This window comes from Rhineura floridana, chromosome 3, assembly GCF_030035675.1.
Source record: "Rhineura floridana isolate rRhiFlo1 chromosome 3, rRhiFlo1.hap2, whole genome shotgun sequence".
NCBI classification, from domain to species: domain Eukaryota; kingdom Metazoa; phylum Chordata; class Lepidosauria; order Squamata; family Rhineuridae; genus Rhineura; species Rhineura floridana.
In genome coordinates this window covers 218,183,845-218,208,560 of record NC_084482.1, presented here as the reverse complement: position 1 = coordinate 218,208,560, position 24,716 = coordinate 218,183,845, and the positions used below count along the sequence as shown (strand labels likewise).

General features: G+C 45.6%; 2 protein-coding genes across 3 annotated transcripts in view; one reads left to right on the top strand and one right to left on the bottom strand.

The window, feature by feature from the left end:
- The window catches only part of LOC133378980 (zinc finger protein 850-like), a 69,162-nt gene that overhangs the window by 16,424 nt on the left and 28,022 nt on the right, over positions 1-24,716 (bottom strand). The window lies entirely within an intron of this gene.
- On the top strand, positions 1,782-24,521 carry LOC133381651 (zinc finger protein 850-like). Of its 2 annotated transcripts, XM_061620996.1 has the most exons (4): positions 1,782-1,870; positions 3,263-3,398; positions 9,162-9,239; positions 20,461-24,521. In XM_061620996.1, the coding sequence occupies exons 2-4, from the start codon at positions 3,365-3,367 to the stop codon at positions 22,539-22,541; spliced, it is 2,193 nt and encodes a 730-aa protein (XP_061476980.1). In that variant the 5' UTR covers positions 1,782-1,870; positions 3,263-3,364; the 3' UTR covers positions 22,542-24,521. The 2 variants fall into 2 exon arrangements, with proteins under 2 accessions (XP_061476980.1, XP_061476981.1); XM_061620997.1 differs by lacking the exon at positions 3,263-3,398 and having other exon boundaries at positions 20,461-22,541.

The window sequence follows — 24,716 nt, the reverse complement described above, 5'->3', positions numbered from 1 at the left end:
TGTGGTTCCGCTCCTACTTGGCGGGTCGTCTCCAGAAGGTAGTGCTTGGGGAACACTGCTCGGCTCCGTGGGCTCTCGAATGTGGGGTTCCACAGGGGTCGGTTCTGTCTCCCATGCTTTTTAACATCTACATGAAGCCGTTGGGTGCGGTCATCAGGAGTTTTGGAGTGCGTTGTCATCAGTATGCTGATGACACGCAGCTCTACTTCTCCTTTTCATCCTCCTCAGGTGAGGCTGTCGATGTGCTGAACCGTTGCCTGGCCGCGACAATGGACTGGATGAGAGCTAACAAACTGAGGCTCAATCCTGACAAGACTGAGATGCTGATGGTGGACGGTTTCTCTGATCGGATGGTGGATACATACCATATCCTGGATGGGGTTACACTCCCCCTAAAGGACCGGGTTCGGAGCTTGGGAGTCGTTCTAGACTCTTCCCTTTCACTTGAGGCTCAAGTAGCCTCGGTGGCACGGAATGCGTTTACCACCTTCGGTTGGTAGCCCAGCTACGTCCCTATCTGAGTAAAGAGGACCTTACATCGGTGGTACATGCTCTGATAACCTCGCGTTTGGACTACTGCAATGCGCTGTATGTTGGGCTGCCTTTGAAGACAGTTCAGAAGCTGCAGCTAGTGCAAAATGCGGCTGCCAGATTGTTGACAGGGACCAAGCGGTCCGATCATATAACACCTGGCACGCTTCCACTGGCTGCCAATATGCTTCCGGGCCAGATTCAAAGTGTTGGTACTAACCTATAAAGCCTTATACGGCATGGGACCACGATATCTGTTGGAACGCCTCTCCCGATATGAACCCGCCCGTTCACTGCGTTCTGCTTCGAAGGCCCTCCTCTGGGTTCCGACTCATAGGGAGGCCCGGAGGGTGGTGACAAGATCTAGGGCCTTCTCAGTGGTGGCCCCCGAACTGTGGAACAGTCTCCCCGAGGAGGTACGCTTGGCGCTGACACTGCTATATTTTCGGCACCAAGTTAAAACCTTCCTCTTCCCAATGCATTTTAACTTAAGCTATTGATTGTTCATTTGTTGTATTGTTTTTAAATTGTTTTATTGTTATACGTTTTTATTGTATTATATTGTGTATTTTAGTATTTTTGTTGTTCACTGCCCAGAGAGCTTCGGCTAGTCGGGCGGTATAAAAGTTTAATAAATAAAAATAAATAAATAAGGGGAATGGTTTGGGTGTAACACAGAGAGAAGCCTAAAGGGGTTTCTTTTTATGTAACTCCCATTGAATAGTATGAGAAGTGAAAGCAACTAGGGTTTCCCGCCTTTCTCCCTCTCTTTTCCTCAGTTTGTAGAAGCAGAGCTTAGTTTTGTTGTAAGCCAAGTTTGTCAATAAATATAATCAGAGTTACAGAAGTCAAGCCTCCAAGAACCTTTATTTATGTTAAGGAGACCTTACCTATTGGAATACTGTATAATTGTAACCTATTAATTAAACAATTCTGACAGATGCAGACTGGGATAGGTCTCAAAAGGCTTGTTGAAAGAGGAAAGTCTTAAGTCACATCTCACTGCTATGATCACATCAAAGAATGCATGCAGGGGAGAAACCATTGAAATGCTGTTTGCAAAAAGCGCTTTGGTGACACGGCGTAGTAGTAACCTCCCCGCCCGCGCCCTGGGTTTGTGAAAGGGGCAAAGACTGCAAGACGTTTGCCTAGAGCGCATCTGGCATTCAGTCTTCCAGCGGTGAAAGGCACTGAGCTCTGTTTCCTAGAGAGGCAGGAAGTTGTAATGAAAATGGGAGGGAGGGAGACAATAGTGAAGCAAGGAAGCAAAGAGGCTGATTAATTTCCGAGGAGGAGGAGGAAGGCTGAATCGTGGCGAGGACGCAAGACGAAGAAAGAGGTGCAGCATTAGGAGTGGGGAAAGGGTCAGGAGTTTTCCTTTGGGATGGGAAAATGGGGAGATCCTCCCCCCACATCTCCCCCAGGGAATTCATGGGAGGGGGAGTCGCCGTGGGGGTGGGAAGAGACGCCCTGGTGCAAAGGAGACACCCGAGTGTCGGGGCTAAGAAAGCCGGCCTACCTCACTGGGCTGCTGTGTGAGGACAAAAGGGGAGCAGGAGCAGGTGTCCCCCTCCCCAAACGCCTTGGACAAGAAAGCAGACCAAAAAAAAAAGAGTAACATACGAATAAGTAAGCAATATTTTCCCCACGTACAAACGGGGGCTGTTTTATTGTTCATACTGTCCACAGTGTGTTTCTGTGAGCCCATTTCTGCACTGCTGTGGTTCCTGGGAGGAAACACGCTATTTGCAGAATCATAGAGTTGGAAAGGCCGTGTAAGACCATCCAGGCAAACCCCCAGCTCAGTGCTTACCCTCTCCCGCAAATGCACTTTGCCTCTTCTTGGGATCTCCTCAAACCGCCCCCCATTGTAGATTCTCTCTCTCTCTCTCTCGGACAATCATCTCCTTGCCTTCCTGACCTTACAACATCGTTGCTGATGCTGAAGGTTGGGGAGGGGGAGATCAACCTACATTTCCCACTCTGGGGCCCTTGGTGGAAGGTCTGAATAAACATGTGTGGTCAGCAAATAACGTCATCTAAGTCGTCCAAACTGCAGCCCTGCAAGGTAGGCAAGAGCGGTGTCAGCCTCCTGCTTTGCACCCCAGCTGCTCATTTTAGAGAAGAGGCCAGTTTTATTTCATTATAAATTAATGATCAGGAAGTCATTTACTTGAGGAATTGGGAAGAGTGGCCAGGGATGATATTATTGAAAATTGGCTGTATTTTTGTGAGCTTCGTGGAAACGTAGGAAGGTGCCTTATATTGACTTGGTCCTCCGAAGTCAGTATTGTGTACACTGACTGGCTGTGGCTGTTTTGGTTTCAGGCAGGTAGCCTTTCCTAGCTCTGCCTGGAGATGGTGCTGAGAATTGAACCCAGGACTTTTTGCATGCAAGGCAGATGTCCTTCACCTAAATGGCCATGTTGAGAAGTTCTGGATTTGATCCTAAAGTTTTGCTCATTTGGGGAATGGCTCAAGGTAAATGCCCTTTCTGCTTTCGGCGTTCACAGCCCTCCATTTTCAAAACTGGCCGTGGGAACCCTTTCTGGCTCTGCGGGCCGGATCCTTACTGGACCCTCGCCTCAGGATCCAACTTTTGACAGGTGGGAGGAGTGTTTTGAATGCTGTGAATGATTGAAGCACACACTGTTGCCCCCCTTTCAAGCTGGACACAAAGGTCTGTGTGGAATAGGCTGTCTCTTGAGCAGAGGGCATTTTCTTCTTCCAGGGTCCGGTGACCTTTGAGGAGGAGGAGGCAGCAGTTGTGCATTTCACGGAGGAGGCGTGGGCTCCGCTGGATCCGGGCCAAAGCGCTCTGCACAGGGAAGCCATGGAGGAGAATTATGAGATTGGAGCCTCTTTTAGTAAGGAGACACATTTTCTTAACTGATAGATGTTGAAGGCCATTTGCGCCAATGATGTGTGGAGTGGAAAGTCTCACTAGGGATTCTGGGAGCTGTAGTCCAAACTCTACAGTGGGAAGAGCTGCTCCCTTGGAGTTTGGGAGAGTCCCACCCCCTCTCCCCCCTTCCTTCTTTCATCCAGTTTTTGCCTTTGGGGCCTAGGAAGAGGCGGAGGTGGCAGCTTGCACCAGTCTGTGAGCAGGACTGGTACCTGCCTGGATCCTGCCCCCACGCATTGGAGTTGAAGTCCTTGCTAGTTCTCAAGATAGCCCTAGTGCAGTTTCTGCAAGAATGCCCATATTGTTGTGCGTTTCGGTTGAGGAAGATTCTCCGGAGAAGCTCTCCAAATAGATGCCACTGAAGAAGACTTGCTTCAAGTCGAAACGTGTTTGGCAAATTATTTGAGATAGGTTGTGCATTTTATCTTTGCATTTTATATTTCTGTATTAGCACACCTCTGCCTTTTATTGCTGTGTTGTCATTGGGAGTGTATGTACATCTTGTCTACAGAGCTAGCAGTTCACATCACACTCTGTGTGGTAAATTGCATGTGCTTTAGAAATTGGACATTATTGTGTACTCAGCCATAGAACATATTTTCCATCATTCATTTCTACATATATTTTTCAGAATCATACCATGACTTAGACCTTCAGTTTATGTGCTTTTGCATATTTTGTCTAATTCAGCATTTGCATGGTTGGTACCATAGATGGATTATGGGGAGTAGGGGGTGGGGGGAGAAACACTATCTCTGACAAATTTCTCACTCCCCCACCCACCACCCCCATTGCTGGAGCCCTTTCGATATGCAAATTATAACTGAATCATAAACTGGAAGTTAAAATTAAGCTGCAGTCCCAAACATGCTTGCGTCAAAGTTGGCTCCATCAAAATCAATAGGACATTTTTCAGAGCAAATGTATTCAGGAAGGGAACATTTATTTATATGCAACACACTATCATTTCCCTTTCAGAGATCCAAACCATATACTCTGGCCCTTTTCTGTCTCTTCCCGACGCCAGCATTGATATTTGCAAATACATTCTCAAGCTACGACACTGAAAAGCTTATGGGAGCATTTCTGGCTACATGAATATCTTGCGGTGGCTTCACTCTTAATCTCCATGGAGAAAGGTTTCCTCCAGAAGTGTAAATGTGAAGTGCAGCCCTGCTCCCTTTTGGAGGAGGAGGAGAAGGAGGGTGAAGCTCTTAGGGCTGGTTTTCACTCTCTTTGTGATGAGATGATGTTGTCCAAATGAAAACAGATGGGTTGGCTGAGTTCCACGGTGTCCTCCCCAACTGGCAGTTCAGGTTGGGCGTCATATCCAGTGAGCGCATGTTCCCAAGTGCCAGGCTGACCCTGCTGGACCACATGGCCCTGTCCTCTTCAGCGGGTGCAGGAGTTAACATGTTCCAAACAATCCCTCCTCTTAGCTACAAATGGCTTGACTTGGAATGGCTGAATATCTTGTGGTCAAAAGTAACTAGTCCTGTATGTTTCCTTGGAAGAATCGGAGCTCAATTCCTGTTTGGAAGACGGAGAGGATGTTCTTATTCAGGTTCCCAAAGGGGAGGAAGAGGATGAGACCTCAGCAAGTTGGTGCTTAGCTATCATCCAGGGGAGAGTCACACATCAGGCTGTGAATTCTCCTGGTGGACATCTCGGATGGTGTTAAAAGGGGCTAAGAAAAATAGCTTCATGCCCCGTCTGTGTCTGTTGGAATTACTTTTTAAGATGTTTTTGTTTTAATATATTTTAAAGCCTGTTTTTAATGATGTGTTTGAGAGTGTTTTTAGTATTTTTGTTTGCCACCCTGGGCTGCTACTGGGAGGAAGGGTGGGGTATAAATCTAAATGAATAAATAAATGCATGGAAGAGAAGGCTCTCAAGGGCCACCAGTCCTGATGTTTATGGGCCACCTCCGGAATTGGGAACAGCAGCAGGAGATGTGCTCTTCCCTTTCTCTCTGGCTTGTGGGCCTCCCATGTGTGTCCAGTTGGTGCCTGTGGGCCAGGCTGGCTCCAGGCTTTTTTTTGGGGGGGGGTCTTGGGGACAGGGTATCAATGAGGCCCTTATTCCCTCCCTTTCCTCCTCAGACAGCACCCCTCCTCCCCCTTGGCCCCTGCCCTTTAATATAAAATAATATGGTGACCTGCTAAAAAGAGGAGGGGAACCTTTGGCCCTCCAGATGTTGGTGAACTGCAAATTCCATCAGCTCCTGCAAGGATGGCCAATCAGCAACATCTGGAGGGCCACAGGATCCCCACACCTGGTATTGATCGATCTGCAAACCTAAACGCAGTTCCACATTTGATATATCTGTTCCAATCTCCAGAATTTGCTCCTTCCCTTTAATTTCTTTTTCATCTTGTATTGCTTGTCCAATTATCTCTTGGGTCTCATCTGCTTCTTTTCTCATATAATCCTTTATTTCTTTCAGCTCCTGTTTCACTTTGCCAAACTCAGTTGCCATCTCTTTTCTACTCTGTCTCAGTTCTTGTTTGGTTGTCTTAATCTCATCCATTATCTTCTGAAACATATCCAGAGGCGCATCCAGGGTCTCTACCACTTCTTTGATTGTCATTCTTAAAGCCGAAGAAAAAACCCTTCAAGTTTCCAATATAGCCACAATTCCCAAGCAACGAATAATTTGCTTCTTTTTCCAGCAATGAGGGAGTTAATATTCCAGACCTGTTGACATCATCGTCTTAGACAGCACAAGCTGCCTTATCTCTTATGTGTCCAAGAATGCAAAACAAATTTAGTTCACAGCATCAAAATAATTAGTGGCATAGAGAACAAGCAGATTCGTCACAAAAAAAGTAGACCAGACAAAATAGTCCCAGACATATAATTCTCAAATATTCATATAAATCAAATTTTTCTCTTTAGATTAGATGCCCCTCATCCATTTGTATCTTTATAATGCTCAATTCCAGGTCAGCTTTTTGCTATAAAGCCAAAGATAGGCTATTAAATTTTCTTTCCTCTTCCTTAATTCCTTGTATAAAAGAGAGAAGTGTAACTCACCCAGGTATCTTGATTGCTGATTCTTAAACAAATCTCTTTTGCTGTAGTATTTTAAGCCAAATGATAAGATTAGACAGAAGACTTCCCCGAAGGATTGCTCCGCCTGTGGCTGCCTCTGAGATGAGCTCTGTCTCAGAGGAAGCTTTTTTCAGTTTAAAATCAGTCAAAAGGGAACTTTGACTGGTATAAATGTTCTCCCAGGCAAGGGTGAACCGAAGAGATTATCCACAGAAAGTTCGTTGGGCTGTCGGTGGCTGGAATTGGTCAGGAATTCCCTGGGAAAAGAAGGCATACCTAGCAGCCGAGGACGGAGTTAGGACTTCCACCAAGCTGAGCTGAAAAAAGCGAGACGTTTTTCTTTTAAACGATCTACAACGGGCGTGTTTTAATATATTTTAAAGCCTGTTTTTAATGATGTGTTTGAGAGTGTTTTTAGTATTTTTGTTTGCCACCCTGGGCTGCTACTGGGAGGAAGGGTGGGGTATAAATCTAAATGAATAAATAAATGCATGGAAGAGAAGGCTCTCAAGGGCCACCAGTCCTGATGTTTATGGGCCACCTCTGGAATTGGGAACAGCAGCAGGAGATGTGCTCTTCCCTTTCTCTCTGGCTTGTGGGCCTCCCATGTGTGTCTAGTTGGTGCCTGTGGGCCAGGCTGGCTCCAGGCTTTTTTTGGGGGGTGGTGGTCTTGGGGACAGGGTATCAATGAGGCCCTTATTCCCTCCCTTTCCTCCTCAGACAGCACCCCTCCTCCCCCTTGGCCCCAGCCCTTTAATATAAAATAATATGGTGACCTGCTAAAAAGAGGAGGGGAACCTTTGGCCCTCCAGATGTTGGTGTACTGCAGATTCCATCAGCTCCTGCAAGGATGGCCAGTCAGCAACATATGGAGGGCCACAGGATCCCCACACCTGGTATAGTTTGATCTGCAAACCTAAACGCACTTATCTGGGAGGATGTCCCATTAGACTCGATCGGGCTTACTTCTGATTGGGTGTGACATTTATTGGGGTAATTTACATCCACAGTGGCAAGGGATCTGATCCTTTTACCCCGATTCTAAATGGGGTTCTTCCTGTCCCTCTCCCAGAATTAAAATATGATGTGGTTGCCTGATTGAAAATGTCCTATTCCCATCCATTTTAATTCACTCACGCCAAGTATTGTAATGTTGATACGCTCCATTTCTTGCTTGACAAGTTCTAACTTTCCCTGGTTCATGCTTCTCACATTCCATGTTCCTATTGTGTGTGTCGTACAACTCTGGACTCTCCTTTTGCATCTGTGTGCATCAGCCCCTGGGCTTCCTTTTGGCTTTGACCCAGCTGCGTCATTAGTCACAGTACTACTTGTACTTGTCCTTTGTTCTTCCCCAGTAGCTCGGTGAGTGCTTTCTGACCTGGGGGTCTCATCTTCCAGCACTATCTCATGTTGCATTTTGGATATTCTGTTCATAGATTTTTCATGATAAGAGGTATTCAGAGGTGGTTTACCATTGCCTTCCTCTGAGTCTGGATGCATCTTAGTCTGGTGTCTCAGCTTTGACCATTCCACCATGGGTGCCCCTGCGAGGAGTCTAGCCTCTTGGTCTAGACTCCTGTGGCATTGCTATGTTTCTTCAACGCTCTCAAACCCCCTCACCACATTAAGGTGTGCGTCCTAAAGGGGGAAGACACATTCTACATCATATTTATTGGTTTATTAAAAAAATTATACCTCACTTTTCAAGGAAGGCAATGGTGAACCACCTCTGAATGCCGCTTAACGTGAAAACACTATTCATAGGGTCACCATAAGTCAGGATCGACTTGAAGGCAGTCCATTTCCATTTTCTTTTTGATGAACTTCTTCCACACAGCAGCTTACCATTTCCAATAAAATCCAAACTTCACCAGAAAAATAATACATATATTCAATTCAATTTTATTGTAGGGCCATAGGCCAATACAAATACAATATGCAATACAAGAATATAACACAATATTATCATAATAGGTCGGTTAAAATTGTTGGTTAGTTTACCAACACAAATACAGTGTACAATACTAGGATAAAACTCGGGATTGTCATGATAGAACAGTTGAAGTTATTAATTAATTTGGTAAAATTTAGTTCAAATAAATAAATTAGTTGCCTAAGACAAAGATGGCTCTTAATTTCTGAGCCGCCAGAGCAAAAAGGGATACCTTATGTGTTATCTCATGATTTAAATCAGATAATAAAAATAATATAAAAAGAATTCTTTGGGGGGGACAAAAAGCTCATGATTTAAATCAGATAATAAAAATAATATAAAAAGAATTCTTTGGGGGGGGACAAAAAGCTCATGATTTAAATCAGATAATAAAAATAATATAAAAAGAATTCTTTGGGGGGGACAAAAAGCTCATGATTTAAATCAGATAATAAAAATAATATAAAAAGAATTCTTTGGGGGGGACAAAAAGCTTTCAACAAACTTGGAAAGTGTAACAATGTCTGGGCTTGTTTCACTTCAAATGGAAGAGAACTCCACAGAACTGGCTCCACAGTGCTCAAAGCACGTGGCCCGAGTTGCGTGCTGTTGGCAGGACTTCACCCCTTTGCTCTTGTTCAAAATGTTTTGAGCGTTCAGATTTGATTTGGAATGCCCGAATACTTTGTGGTCAAAAATAACTAATCTTGCCTGATTTCCTTTTTTTTTTTAAAGAACCAGACCTCATTTCGTGTTGGGAAGAAGAAAATCCGGTGATGCAGGAACCCAAAGAAGAGGAGGAGACCTCAGCAGGTAGATTTATTTATTTATTATTTAATTTATATCCTGCCCTTCCTCCCAGCAGGAGCCCACATGCTTAGCTGTGTTGTGGGGCTGTTTGAGGAGCTGAAGATTCTCCCCCCTTGCCCGCCCCGTTCCTGTGTAATATCATCTGGAACAGACTGACCCATCAGGGTACCATTTCTCCTGGCCGCTTTCCCTCCCTTCTCCTCTTCATCCAACATTTCACAATATTTCCCTCCTCGGAGTTTCTGTACAGCAGCAGACCTTTGGTTGTAAAGGCTGAAATGGTCCCCACCCCTACCCCCACAGGATGTGGGGCAGGCCTGTGGACTTTAGGCACTGTTATGAGTCAGATCTTATGGGTCTGTCCTTGGGGTTCAGAAAAGCAAAAGGGGATTTCTGCTTTATTTTTAATTGGATTTCACGATGGAAACCAAACTCTTGGCAGAGGCAGCAGGTCCTTCATTCAGAGGATGGGGATTTGTTTACTCTTTCAAAAGCCTCCATGAGAAATGGAATCCCTTTTGCTCTGTAATGCCTGGTGAGAAAATTGACTGGCAGCCAAAGCTGTTTACATTGATTACCAGAATTTAACACACCCACAAGCCCAAAAAGTTTATTTAACAAAGAAAATACAGAATAAAGGATCTCTGTTTCAGAGGGAGTGGATAGGAGAAATCCACTACAGTAGGGCCTCACTTCTTGGTGCCCCGCTTTTCAGTGTCCCGTTAATATGGCACCAGTGGGGTGATCAGCTGGAGGGGGTGCTGGAGCTCCCCACACTCCAGCTGATCTTCTCCTCCTTGGGGGTGGTCAGACTCCTGCACTCCAGCTGATCGCGCTCGAGGAGGGGAAGATCTGATCTTCTCCTCCTCTGGTGCGATCAGCGGGTTAGGTTCCAGACCTCTGCACTACAGCTGATCCGCTTTTCGGTGGTTTTCGCTTTCCGGCCGTATGAGTGGGGCATTACTGTATATTCCACTGATTTTAAAAAGCTGCCTGACTGCCAGCGATTCCCAACAATACATTTTGATTCTACAATAGCAATCCTATGTATAATTAACTTAGGAGTAAGTTCCACAAGGTTCTTCCTTCTGAGTAGTCATGCAGAAATCTAACTTGGAAAATGGAGCACTTGTTGAACAAGGACTGTTTTAAGTCAGTTGAAATGCAACCTGTATTTTATTTAACAAAATCTATAATACCGCTTACTTGACAGAAAGGCTCGAAGTGGTTCACTAAGAACAATTTAAAATATGCATTAAAAAAGAGAAATTGAGAAATCTAGCAGGTAAAGGAAACAGAGTTTAGGCTACCCTAAGCTGTACCTTTGAAGCCTTTTTTAAAAATGTGCATGGCATTTTTATATTTAATGTGGAGAAGGGTCACCGGCCAGAAAAGGGCATCCCCCCTCCCCTCCCTCTCCATGTGAAGCAGCCGAGGAGCTTCAGCCACTTTGCTCTTTAAGGGTTAACCAGTGAGGACACAGCCAAAGGAAAGAGCCCAAATGAGGGACTTCCCCTTCCTGCCCCACCTCTCTGCAAGAAATGGAAGTGGAAGCGTGGAGCCTCACTGTGCGCAGCGATGTTGGCGAGCGGGATTGCGCAGGGGGAGCCTTGAAATAAAGGTATGAAATTGGGGGTGGTGGGGAGGGTGCAAGAGGGTGATGACCCCCCTTAAGCACCCCCTCCCAGCAGACTCTCCAGATTGGAGGATACTGCTCTGTCCTGTTCCGTTTGCCTCTCCCCTGAGCAGAGCTGGCCATGTTGGGGCCGGATCGAAGCATCCCTCGGGAACATCTGTGGTTCTGATTATGGATTTCGTGGCCTTGAGCTTGGAGATGGAGGCGCCCCATAGTTGGAACAGAGCTAAGTAGACAACAGGGCGCTAAATGGGCGGCTTCTTCATGTGTCCTCCTTTGTTCTTTTGTTCAGCTGTGATAGTTGAATAGTGAGGCTCTTCTTTCACTACCTTCATTCTGCCAGCCCTCCCCAGTTTCCTACTCTGTTGGAATTAAGGTCACCGTTTAATTCAGGGAAGCAGAAACGTGGCCTTGCCCTCCTTGTTTTAGGGTAGCCCTGCAGACAAACTGTTTTGCGAGTGACGTTTTTCCTGAAAAGGGTCAAATTGGTGGGAGCTGCTTCCCTTTCTCTTCCTACACCAGGTGTAAGTTCCCTACTAAATCGGAGGGTATTACCCAGTTTTTCCTCACCACACACCTTTATGGCACATCCACAGTGTACATTGGAAGCATGTGGCTTCCTCCCACGAGTCCTGGGAGTTGTAGTTTCTGAAGGGTGCTGGGAATGTAGCGCAGTGAGGAAAAACTATTCTCCAGGATTCGTTGGGGGAAGCCATGTGCTTTACATTTGTGTTGCATGTGCTTTAAATGTCTGGTGTGATCATACACTTCTAGCGTGTCTCCTCTAAGCTTTTTTTCTACAGCAAAAATTCTGCCAGCCTGGAGGTTACCAGTGCATGGACAACAGTGGTCAGGCTATCCTGGTCCAGAAACGGCCACGGCTGTCTTTGTTGGCCAGTAGTGCAATCTATGTGACGCACAGACAGAGGTTTTTTCGGAGGAGAATGAAACCTGCAGTAAACGGGTTAAACAGAGCAAGAGGGGTTGCCAGGTTCCTCAAGGCCAGCCGGTGGTTGGCAAGGGCAACGGCTCTGATAAGAGCTGCTCTCGCAGAAGCTCTAGCGTGGGGGAATGTTGTATGGAAGGAGGACTGCGTTTGAGAAACTTGTCAGTAAAGACTCTTACAAGGAACTTTGCTTGGCCTGGATTATTTCTGGTTCTGCACAGCTCCAGAGTCGTTTCTCTGGACTGTACCAACACGCACGCTCCAACAGTCTTATCAGCCAAAGCTGGTAAAAGGATGAGGAGGTGCAAAGCATGCTTATCAAATTTGCAGATGATACAAAGTTGGGGGGCATAGCTAATACCCTGGAATACAGAAACAAAATTCAAAGGGACCTTGATAGGCTGGAGCATTGGACTGAAAACCACAGAATGAAATTCAACAGGGATAAATCCGAAGTTCTGCACTTAGGAAAAAGAAATCAAATGCACAGTTATGAGATGGGGGATACTTGGCTCAGCAGTACGGCATGTGAGAAGGATCTTGGAATTGTTGTTGATCACAAGCTGAATATGAGCCAACAGTGTGATGTGGCTGCAAAAAAGGCAAATGCTATATTAGGCTGCATTAACAGAAGTATAGTTTCCAAATCGCGTGAAGTATTAGTTCCTCTCTATTCAGCACTGGTTAGGCTTCTTGAATACTGTGTCCAGTTCTGGTCTCTGCACTTCAAGAAGGATGCAGACAAACTGGAATGGGTTCAGAGGAGGGCAACAAAGATGATCAGGGGACTGGAAACAAAGCCCTGTGAGGAGAGACTGAAAGAACTGGGCATGTTTAGCCTTGAGAAGAGAAGACTGAGGGGAGATATGATAGCACTCTTCAAGTACATGAAAGGTTGTTACATAGAGGAGGACTGGGATCTCTTCTCAATCGTCTCAGAGTTCAGGACACGGAATAATGGGCTCAAGTTGCAGGAAGCCAGATTTCGACTGGACATCAGGAAAAACTTCCTGTTTGAGCCATACTACAGTGGACCCAATTACCTAGAGAGGTAGTGTGCTCTCCGACACTAGAGGCATTCAAGAGGCAGCTCGACAGCCATCTGTCGGGAATACTTCAATTTGGATTCCTGCATTGAGCAGGGGGTTGGACTCGATGTCCTTGTAGGCCCCTTCCAACTCTACTATGATTCTTTGAAAGGCACTCCTAGCCACAGAGGTCACCTGGGCCTCTAGCAACAAAGATGGATCCAGGAGCACCCCGAGATTACAGACCTGCTCTTTCAGAGGGAGCACAACCCCATCCAAAGCAGGCAACTGACCAATTATTCAAACTTGGGAACCACCAACCCACAGTACCTCCATCTTGCTAGGACCCCCCCCCCAAATCTCCTGATGACTGCTCCCAAAGGCTTCATATAGATGTTAAACCCCATGAAGGACAAGATGGTACCCTGCAGCACTCCACAGCACAACTGCCAGGGGGCCAAAAGACAGTCACCCAATGCTATTCTCTGAGAGCAACCCTGGGGATAGGATCGGACCACTGTAAAACAGTGCCTTCAGTACCCAGCTCACCAAGTCTGCCCAGAAGGATACCATGATCAATGGTATCAAAAACCGCTAACTGGTAAAGGAAACAGAGTTTAGGCTACCCTAAGCTGTTCCTTCAAAGCCTTTTTTAAAAATGTGCATGGCATTTTTATTTTTAATATGGAGAAGGGTCACAGGCCAGAAAGGGGCTTCCCGCCTCCCCTCGCTCTCCCTGTGAAGCAGCCAAGGAGCTTCAGCCACTTTGCTCTTTAAGGGTTAACAAACAGTGCCGAAGGAAAGTGCGCAAAAGAAGGACTTCCCTTTCCTGCGCCGCCTCTCTGCAAGAAATACAGGATGGAAGCACGGAGCCCCTCTTCATGCTCAGAGATGTTAGAGAGCAGGGTTGCACAGGGGGAGCCTCAAAACAAAGGTATGCAATTGGGGGGAGGTGAGGTTGGAGAGAGCGAGGACCCCCCTTAAGCACCCCCTCCCCGCAGAGCCTCCAGATCAGAGGATGCAGCTCTGCCCCATCCCATCTGCCTCCTCCCCTGAGCTGGGCTGGCTGTGTTGGGGCTGGATCGAAGCATCCCTCGGGCACATCACACCGCTGTATTTGATTCCCAGTTCCTTATTTGCTTGAAAGTTCAAAACACTAAAAAAGAAGAAAATGACAGCTACAGCAACTTCAAGCCAAAGTTAACATGTCTCTGAACCCCAAAATATATGTTGGGGTGCCCAGTATGATATATCGCTGTGATCGGGGGACTCCCCCGTCAGGAATAACAATACATTTATGCAAACAAAATCATCAGGCTTCTGATATTATCATAAATGCATAATGATGCCATAAAATCATAAAAAATAAATAGCTGGGGGTGCCCTCCCCAAAATCTGCTCTGGGCCAGGACAAATCATACACCCCAGGAAAGGGGAGGGTGTCCTCTACAAGATGCCAGTGTGTCCCACCTGGCCCAGAGCTTCTGCTGGGCGCAGGGCACGAATAATGGCATCTATGCAAAACCAAAATGGACAAAAAGAGGCAGAGAGAAATAAGTAGCTGGTGGTGCCCACTCGAAAATCTGCTCTGGGCCAGGATGAATCATATACCCCAGGAAAGGGGAGAGTGTCCTCTAGGAGATACCAATGCATCTCATCTGCCCCAGAGGCTCTGCCGGCTGCGGAGCACGGATGAGTGCATCTACGCAAAACCAAGATAGACAAAAACATGAAGGAAAACAATAAGTAACTGGGGTGCCCGCCCAAAATCTCCTCTGGGCCAGCACAAATCATACCTCCCAGGAAAGGGGAGGGTGTCTTCTCTAACATACCAGTGTATATAAAAAAATAAGGAACTGGGTGTCCACAAGAAAAACCATTCGAGGCAGGATGCAGTGGCATCTCCCAGAGGACAATATCCACTTCTCTGAAGTGAATGACTTTTCATAGCCCACAGCAGATTTTGGGTGTTCACCGCAAATTACATATTTCCCCTTATTTACTCTTCATAATGTTAGCTGGGAAAGACTGGCATCTCATAGAATACATCCTCCCTTTTCCTGGGGTGTATGATTTGTCCTGGCCCAGAGCAGAGTTTGGGGTGGGTACCGCAGTTACTAATTTTTTTCTGCCTCTTTTTGTTGATTTTTTTTTTTTTTTTTTGCATGGATGCCCTGATCCGTATTCTGTGCCTAGCAGACATTTTCGGCCAGGTAGCATGCACTAGTATCTCATAGAGGACACCCAATTACTAATTTTTTATGATTTTATGACATCATCATGCATTTATGATAACCAGCTTCAGCATTGTGGGAAAATCTGTGTTTTTGATGATGATGATAGTTTCGTCGTGAGGGTATTCTTTCAATGCCATTCTGCCAGCCCTCCCAATTTCCTGTTCTGTTAGAATTAAGGTCACTGTTTAATTCAGGAAAGCAGAAACATGGCCCTGCCCTCCTTTTGTTAGGGAAGCTTGGCAGACAAACTGTTTAGCAAGTGATGTTTCTCCTGAAATTGGTTCAAATTGGTGGGAGCTACTTCCTCTTCCTACACGCCAGGTGTAAGTTCCCTACTAAATCAAAGGGGATTATCCAGTTTTTCCACACCACACACCTTTATGGCACATCCACTTACTCACTCTGAGGGTAAAGTTCCTCGCCTCCATAGGAGTCTTGATGCCCCATCCACATCTACTGTAGTCCCCAATGAGGTGTCCAGTGCAATGTCTGCTGCAACTTCTTGGGAACGGTTTCAGTTGATGCGGCCTGATGACTTAGACAAGGTGCTTGTGATGATGCGGCCAGCAATGTGTCCTCTCGACCCTTGACCTCCTTGGCTTATTAAAGCTTGCCAAGGGGGTCTGACCAAGTGGATCCAGGGTGTTGTCAATGCATCATTGTGGGAGGGAGTGGTCCCAGCCACCTTGAAAGAAGCGGTGATCTGACCACTCCTGAGAAAGCCCACCCTGGACCCACTGGTTTGTGGCAGCTACCGACTGGTTGCAAATACCCCCTTTTTAGGGTAGGTGATTGAGAGGGTTGTGGTGCAGCAATTGCAAGTACTCTTGGATGAAACGGATTATCTTGACACATCCCAGTCTGGGTTCAGGCTTGGTTATGGGACTGAATCGGCCTTGGTTGCCCCGATGGATGACCTTTATCAGGAGAAGGACAGGGGGAGTGCGACCCTGTTTCTCTTACTTGATCTCTCAAGTCTTGACCATGGTATCCTTCTGGGCCAACTTGATGAGATGGGTATTGGAGGCACTAATCCTATCTCCAGGTTCACTTTCAGAACAGCATTGGGTGATTGTCTTTTGGCCCCTTGGCAGTTGTGCTGTGGGGTGCCACAGGGTACCATCTTGTCCCCCATGCTGTTTAACATCTGTATGAAGCCCTTGGGAGCGGTCATCAGGAGCTTTGGGGCAACGTGTCAGCAGTATGCTGATGATACCCAGCTCTATTTCTCTGTAACATCTGAATCAGGAGAGACTGTGCAAGCCCTGCACCACTGCCTGGACTTCGTGGTGGGCTGGATGAGGGCCAAGAAACTGTCTGAATCCTGGCAAGACGGAGGCACTGTGGTTGGTGGTTCCAGAGTTTGGATAATTGGTCAGTTGCCTGCTTTGGATGGGATTGTATTCCTTATGAAAGAGTGGGTCCATAGTCTGGGGATGCTCCTGGATCCATCTTTGTCGCTAGCGGCCCAGGTGACCTCAGTGACTAGGAGTGCCTTTTACCAGCTTCGGCTGGTAAGACAGCTGCAGCCGTTTCTGGACCGGGATAGCCTGACCACTGTTGTCCTAGAACTGTTAACTTCCAGGCTGGATTACTGTAATGTGCTCTATGTGGGGCTGCCCTTGAGGTTGGTCCGGAAGCTGCAGCTGGTGCAAAATGCGGCTGCCCATTTGCTGCCGGGCCAAGTTCAAAGTTCTAGTTTTGGTGTACAAAGCCCTACACAGCTCAGGACCAGGATACCTGAAAGACCGTCTTACCCCTTCTATACCCAGTTGATCACTGCGTTCTGCAGGTGAGGGCCTCCTGCGGATACCATCTTATCAGGAGGTTCGTTCTGTACAATATAGGAAATGGACCTTTAGTGTGGTGTCACCTACCCTGTGGAATTCCCTCCCCTTGAATGTTAGGCAGGCACCATCTCTGTTATCTTTTCAGAGCCTTTTCAAGACTTTCCTCTTTCAACAAGCCTTTTAAGTTGAGACCTATCCCAGTCTGTGTTAGAAATGCTTTTTAATAAATTTTTAACAATCTTTTTAACCCTTTCTAAGAGATGTTTTAAAGCTTTTTAAAAAAATGTTTTTAACTTTGTTTCATTTTAATGTATTTTAAGGTCTGTTTTTATGATGTTTTAAAGTGTTTTTAGCATTTTTCCTTGCAGCCATGGCTCCTGGTGGGAGGAAGGGCGGGATATAGATCCAATATTAAGTAGATAGACAGACAGATAGACAGACAGATAGACAGACAGATAGACAGACAGATAGATAGAGCTATAAAATACACCCCTGTCTCACACCCTTTCCGATTGCGAACCATTGCGTTTCTCCATATTCTATCCTTACAACAGTCTCTTGTGCAGAGTATACGTTGTGCATCAGGACAATCAAATATTGTGGCACCTCTATTTCTTTTAAAGCGTTCCATAGTTTTTCATAATCTACAGAGTCAAAGGCTTTGCTATAATCTATAAAACACAGGGTGATTTCCTTCTGAAATTCCTTGCTCCATTCCATTATCCAACTTATGTTTCCGATATGATCTGTGGTACCTCTTGCCTTTCTAAAACCAGCTTGGACATCTGGTACTTCTGGCTCCATATATAGTAAGAGCCTTTACTTTACTTGCATGACATATTAAGGCAATAGTTTGAAAATTACTGCATTCCCTGGGATCCACTTTCTTTGGAATTGGGATGTATATTGAACGCTTCCAGTCTGTGGGCCATTGTTTAGTTTCCCATATTTCTTGACAGATTTTTGTCAAAATTTTGGCAGATTCAGTCTCAGTACCTTGTAGCAATTGTATTGGTATGTCATCTATTTCTGGTGATTTCTTTCTGCCAAGTATTTTAAGAGCAGCTTTCACCTCACATTCTAAAATGCCTGGTTCTTCATCAAATGGTCCCTACATGAATGATTCTGTCATCCTGGCATCTGTTATATAGAGTTCTTCAGTGTATTCCTTCCATCTTCCTTTTATTTCACCTCTGTCAGTTAATGTGTTCCCCTGTTGATTATTCAACATCCCTACTCTTGGTTTAAATTTCCCTTTCATTTCCCTAATCTTTTGGAATAGGGCTCTTGTTCTTCCCTTTTTGTTGTCCTCTTCCCTTTCTTTACAATAACTATTGGAATAGTTCTCTTTGTCCCTACGTACTAGTCGCTGTATTGTTGCAGTTAGGGGTCTGACTGTGTTTCTATCTCCTTTTGCTTTCCTTCTCTCTAACCATTTTAAGGGTTTCTTCAGTCATCCATCGAGGTCTTTCTCTCTTTTTAACGAGAGGTATTGTCTTTTTGCATTCTTCCCTGATAATGTCCCTGACTTCAGTACATAGTTCTTCTGGTTCTCTGTCAACTAAACTTAAAGCGCCAAATCTGATCCTTATTTGATCTTTATATTCTTTGGGGATGTTATTTAAATTGTATTTTGGCATTATAATTGCTTTGTTGTTCTTCTTTAGCTTTACTCTGATTTTCGATAGGACCAGTTCATGATCTGTCCCACAGTCTGCTCCTGGTCTTGTTTTCGCAGAAAGTATGTAACTTCTCCATCTTCTGCTACCAGTTATATAATCAGTTTGATTCCTATATTGACCATTTGGTGATGTCCGCATGTACAGTCGTCTTTTTGGTTGCTCAAAAAATGTGTTCGCAAGAAACAAATCATTGGCTTCACAGAACTCAATAAGTGTTTCTCCTGCTTCATTTCTGTCTCCTAAGCCCCGTTTCCCCACAATTCCTAGCTCCTCTCTGTTCCCAACTTTTGCATTCCAGTCCCCCATAATTATCAGCACATCATGTTTTGGTGTGTGATCAATTTCCTCCTGTACTTCTGCATAAAATGTCCAATTCTTCTGCATTTGTTGTTGGAGCATAGACTTGGATGATGGTTATGTTAATAGGTTTCCCATTTAATCTCATTGATATCACTCACTCAGACCTTACGTTGTAGCTCCTAATTGCTTTTCCTACACCACTTCTCACTATTAAATCAACCCCATTACTTCTTAATTTCTCATTTTCTGCATAAAATATTTTGTAGTTCCCTAATTGAAAATGTCCCATTCCTGTCCATTTTAATTCACTCATGCCAAATGTTGTAATGTTGATACATTCCATTTTCATTCACGTGCGCCAAGTATTGTAATGTTGATAGGTTCCATTTCTTGCTTGACAAGTTCTAACTTTCCCTGGTTCATGCTTCTCACATTCCATGTTCCTATTGTGTGCGTCGTACAACTCGGGACTCTCCTTTCGCATCTGTGCACATCAGCCTCTGGGCTTCCTTTTGGCTTTGACCCAGCTGCGTCATTAGTCACAGCGCTACTCGTACTTGTCCTTTGTTCTTCCCCAGTAGCTCGGTGAGTGCCTTCTGACCTGGGGGTCTCATCTTCCAGCACTATCTCGTGTTGCATTTTGGATACTCTGTTCATAGGGTTTTCATGGTAAGAGGTATTTGTTGGTGGTTTACCATTGCCTTCCTCTGAGTCTGGATGCATCCTAGTCTGGTGTCCCAGCTTTGACCATTCCGCCATGGGTGCCCCTGCTAGGAGTCTAGCCTCTTGGTCTTCAGCATTGCTCTCAGCTTCTTCAACACTCTCAAACCCCCTCACCACGTTAAACTGTGCATCCTAGAGGGGGTTGCCTATTAAATCTCATGGATATAACTTACTCAGGCTTTGCATTATAGCTCCTATTTGCTGTGTCATTTCTCACTATTAGAGCAACCCTGTTTCTTCTTAATCTATCATTCCCTGCATAAAATATTTTGTAGTTGCCTGAAAATGTCCTATTCCCATCCATTTCAATTCACTCACACCAAGTATTGTAATGTTCATGTGACTCTCCTTTCACATCTGTGCGCATCAGCCTCTGGGCTTCCTTTCTGCTTTGACCCAGCTACGTCATTAGTCACAGCACTACTTGTACTTGTCCGTTGTTCTTCCCAGTAACTCACAGAGTGCGATCTTATCTGGGGGTCTCATCTTCCAGCACTGTCTTGTGTTGCAGGTAATGGGGCTAACATTTTGGGAGGGAGGGGATGCGAGCTGCCCTCTGGGCAGTGGAAAAGGCCATGTTCCTGTCAGACAGGTTCCATTCTAGGTTTGTAAATTCGAACTGTGCATAAGTACTGGGCTGTCCAGGTTAAATGGAGGGACGAGAGAGCAGATTTTTGTTACAATTGTCTCTCTCTGCATCTCTTTTCACAACCTGTTACCAAGCACCTACTCCTAAACTAACTCCGTAAAAGGCCTCGAGCTTTGACAGTTAAACTCTGAAAATGTATTTCTGGGAGCTCTGTTGATATCAAAGTACAAATCATAATATATTCACAGGATTTCTCCAGAGCATTTTATCACCTTTTCTTTTCATTCCAACAGGATACAACTTGGGGGTCAAGGCTGAGGGAGAACCGACTGAAGTATCACTGGAAAAAGCTGAGTTGCAGGTGCAGGAACAGACACTGAGGAGTCAAGATGGAACAAAGAGAAAAGAGGAGAGACAAACGCACACAGGGGACAAACCTTATAAATGCTTGGAGTGTGGAAAGAGCTTCAGTCGGAGTGGGAACCTTACTTTGCATCACAGAATTCACACAGGGGAAATACCTTTTAAATGCTTGGAGTGTGGAAGGAGCTTCAATGACAGTAGCTCCCTTACTTCGCATCAAAGTGCTCACACAGGAGACAAACCTTATCAATGCTTGGAGTGTGGAAAGAGTTTCAAGTGGAGTAGCAACCTTACTTCGCATCTAAGAACTCACACAGGAGACAAACCTTATAAATGCTTGGAGTGTGGAAAGAGCTTCAGTCGGAGTAGCAACCTTACTTCGCATCACAGAATTCACACAGGGGACAAACCTTATAAATGCTTGGAGTGTGGGAAAAGCTTCATGGGGAGTGGTGCCCTTACGGTGCATCAAAGAACTCACACAGGGGACAAACCTTATAAATGCTTGGAGTGTGGAAAGACCTTCAGTCAGAGTAGCAACCTTACTTCGCATCACAGAATTCACACAGGGGACAAACCTTATAATTGCTTTGACTGTGGGAAAAGCTTCATGGGGAGTGGTGCCCTTACGGTGCATCAAAGAACTCACACAGGGGACAAACCTTGTAAATGCTTGGAGTGTGGGAAGAGCTTCAGGTGGAGTTGCCAGCTTATTATACATGAAACAACTCACACAGGAGACAAACCTTATAGATGCTTGGAGTGTGGAAAGAGCTTCAGTCGGAGTAGCAACCTTACTTCGCATCACAGAATTCACACAGGGGACAAACCTTATAAATGCTTGGAGTGTGGGAAAAGCTTCAGGGACCGTGGCGCCCTTACGGTGCATCAAAGAATTCACACAGGGGACAAACCTTATAAATGCTTGGAGTGTGGAAAGACCTTCAGTCAGAGTAGCCCCCTTACTTTGCATCAAAGATGCCACACAGGAGACAAACCTTATCAATGCTTGGAGTGTGGAAAGAGCTTCAGTCAGAGTAGCAACCTTATTTTGCATCACAGAATTCACACAGGGGACAAACCTTATAAATGCTTGGAGTGTGGGAAAAGCTTCAGGGACCGTGGCGCCCTTACAGTGCATCAAAGAAGTCACACAGGGAACAAACCTTATCAATGCTTGGAGTGTGGAAAGACCTTCAGTCAGAGTGGCCACCTTACTTTGCATCACAGAATTCACACAGGAGACAAACCTTATCAATGCTTCGACTGTGGGAGAAGCTTCAGGGAGCGTAGCGCCCTTACGGTGCATCAAAGGACTCACACAGGGAACAAACCTTATAAATGTTTGGAGTGTGGAAAGACCTTCAATCACAATAGCACCCTTATTGCACATCAAAGAATTCACACAGGGGACAGACCTTATCAATGCTTGGAATGTGGAAAGAGCTTCAGACGGAGTAGTGACCTTAGTTCCCATCAAAGAACTCACACAGGGGACAAACCTTATCAATGCTTGGAGTGTGGAAAGACCTTCAGTCAGAGTGGCCACCTTACTTTGCATCACAGAATTCACACAGGAGACAAGCCTTATCAATGTTTCGACTGTGGGAGAAGCTTCAGGGAGCGTAGCGCCCTTACGGTGCATCAAAGAACTCACACAGGGAACAAACCTTATCAATGCTTGGAGTGTGGAAAGAGCTTCAGTGACAGTAGCTCCCTTACTTCGCATCAAAGAACTCACACAGGAGACAAACCTTATCAATGCTTGGAGTGTGGAAAGAGTTTCAAGTGGAGTAGCAACCTTACTTCGCATCTAAGAACTCACACAGGAGACAAACCTTATAAATGCTTGGAGTGTGGAAAGAGCTTCAGTCGGAGTAGCCACCTTACTTTGCATCACAGAATTCACACAGGGGACAAACCTTATAAATGCTTGGAGTGTGGGAAAAGCTTCATGGGGAGTAGCACCTATACTCAACATCAAAGCACTCACATGGGACAAATGTTGTAAATGCTTGATGTGTGGAAAGAGCTTCAGTCAGAGTGGTCACCCTTGTTTGCATTACAGAACACATACAGGGAACAAACCTTATACCTGCTTGTAGTGTTGAAAGACCTTTCATCATAATGGCTACCTTCGGGCACATGGAAGGATCCATACAAGTGAAGAGATGTATTAATGCTTTGAATGTGGAAAAAGCTTTAAGCAGAGTTCAACTCTTTCTGTGCATCAAAGGATCCATATGGGGAAGCCGGGTTACGAACAGGCTTTTTATGGGGAGTTTCAGACCCCCAACAATCTTTTTCTTTTAGCTTAACCACAGACTGTTCCACTTCCCTTCGCCTATTTTGGTGGCCTGTCAATTTTTTCTTTGCAGAGACAGAGGTTTTGGCTTTTCCAGAGTTGGGTGAGTACCCAAGATGGATGCTGAGGCCAAGGTGTATGCAGAAGCCAAAATGGCCTCTCAGTCGTCAAGTTTTCCCCCTTCAATTTCCCCCCTCTAGCTGCCAAATTCAATATTCAGTTAATGACATTTCATGTATTTATCTCCTTCCTCTAGATCCTCCCCCTCTGTCATTGTTACCTCCATGTGCATCATTTGAACATCAGACTTAGTCTTTGTTACACGGCATTTAATACAACATAACACCAACTAGACTATTACATATATGTGCACGACCAAGCATAATCCCGTTATAACATATTTTAGCAGAGATGGGAATGGCTGGGTCGGTTTCAGCTCACTGTTGTTGTGCTCCTGTACTTATCTCTTAATACTCTCCTTTAGCAGCTGAGATTTGTTTTTGCCTTGGCTTTTGAATGTTTGTTCTTGCTTCCTGCTGGACGTGAAGATTAGTTCTTATAGTCTACCCCAGCTGGTGAGAGGTTTGACTTTGTCTCTACATCCCCCCTCCTCAAGTTTCTTTAGCAGAGGAAGCTCTTGCCGAAGCCTTTATCGGAACAGGACTGTTGCAGTTTATGGCAAGAGAGGTTGTGTAAATTATCCACTCTGCTGCCAGTTTAGAACATCCCCGTCTTTAATCTGAAGATCTGGACCCATAATTTACCTCAGCTCCTGTCAAGATTTCAGATGTCTATCTTAATTATGTCCCCATTAAGGGGTGGCAGAATATCATGCTCACCAGGAAAAAGTGCAGAGACCTGGGGATTACTCCCAACCTGCAGTGCAGTCCTCCTGATACACAGAGAAGGCAATTTAAAACCACTCAGTTCTTCAAGCTAGAGGGGGAGAAGGAGGTGCAGAGCTGGAGAATAACAAGTTTGCGAGAAATCACAGAGACGGCTCCAAAGTTTGTCATGTATCGAGGGGGCAGTGAGTGTGGCCTGAACTTTGCTGACAAGAACATAAGAGGTGCCCTGCAAGTGAATCAGGCTACATGGAAATGGACTGCCTCCAAGTCTATCTCAACTTATGGCAACCCTATGAATGGGGCTGTCATGGTAAGCGGTATTCAGAGGGGGTTTGCCATTGCCTCCCTCTGAGGCTAGTCCTCCTCAGCTGGTTAGGGCCTGCTCAGCTTGCCACAGGTGCACAAGCCAGCTCCTTCCTTGTCCACAACTGCCAGCTGGGGGGCAACTGGGCTCCTTGGGACTATGCAGCTTGCCCATGGCTGCACAGGTGGCAGGGCAGGTAACCCCTGAGCCATTCACTGTGGGGGGTGATCTTTAGCTGGCCCTTGACACCCAGGAGACATGATCTAAATCCAGCATGCTGTTCCTCAGAGTGGCCAATGAGGCACCCCTGGGAAGCCCACAAGCACCAGGGCATGAGAGCATAGCCCTCTCCTCATATTCTTCTCCAGCAACTGGCATTCAGGGACATGTTGCCTCCAACCTTGGAATTCTTTTTTAAGACCATGTGCAATGGTGACCATCACCACATCTTGTGGCAGAGAGATCCAGTTTGACTATATGCTCTGCGAAGAAGTACTTCCTTCTGTCAAGGGTCGACTTCCGGTTGACTTCCAGGTAAGTCGCATTATTCTCTCCTCTGACTTTATCCACTTTTTAAAAGTCATTTATACAGTTACAGCGTCTTTACAGTCCTTGTAGAAATTTAGTGAGTAATTCATCAAGTCTCAGTTGCATCCCCAAAGTTAATTAAGTCTTTTTAAAAGCTTTTATAATGGGACACTTTTAACTTGCCTGCTGCTTTCAAGCCGT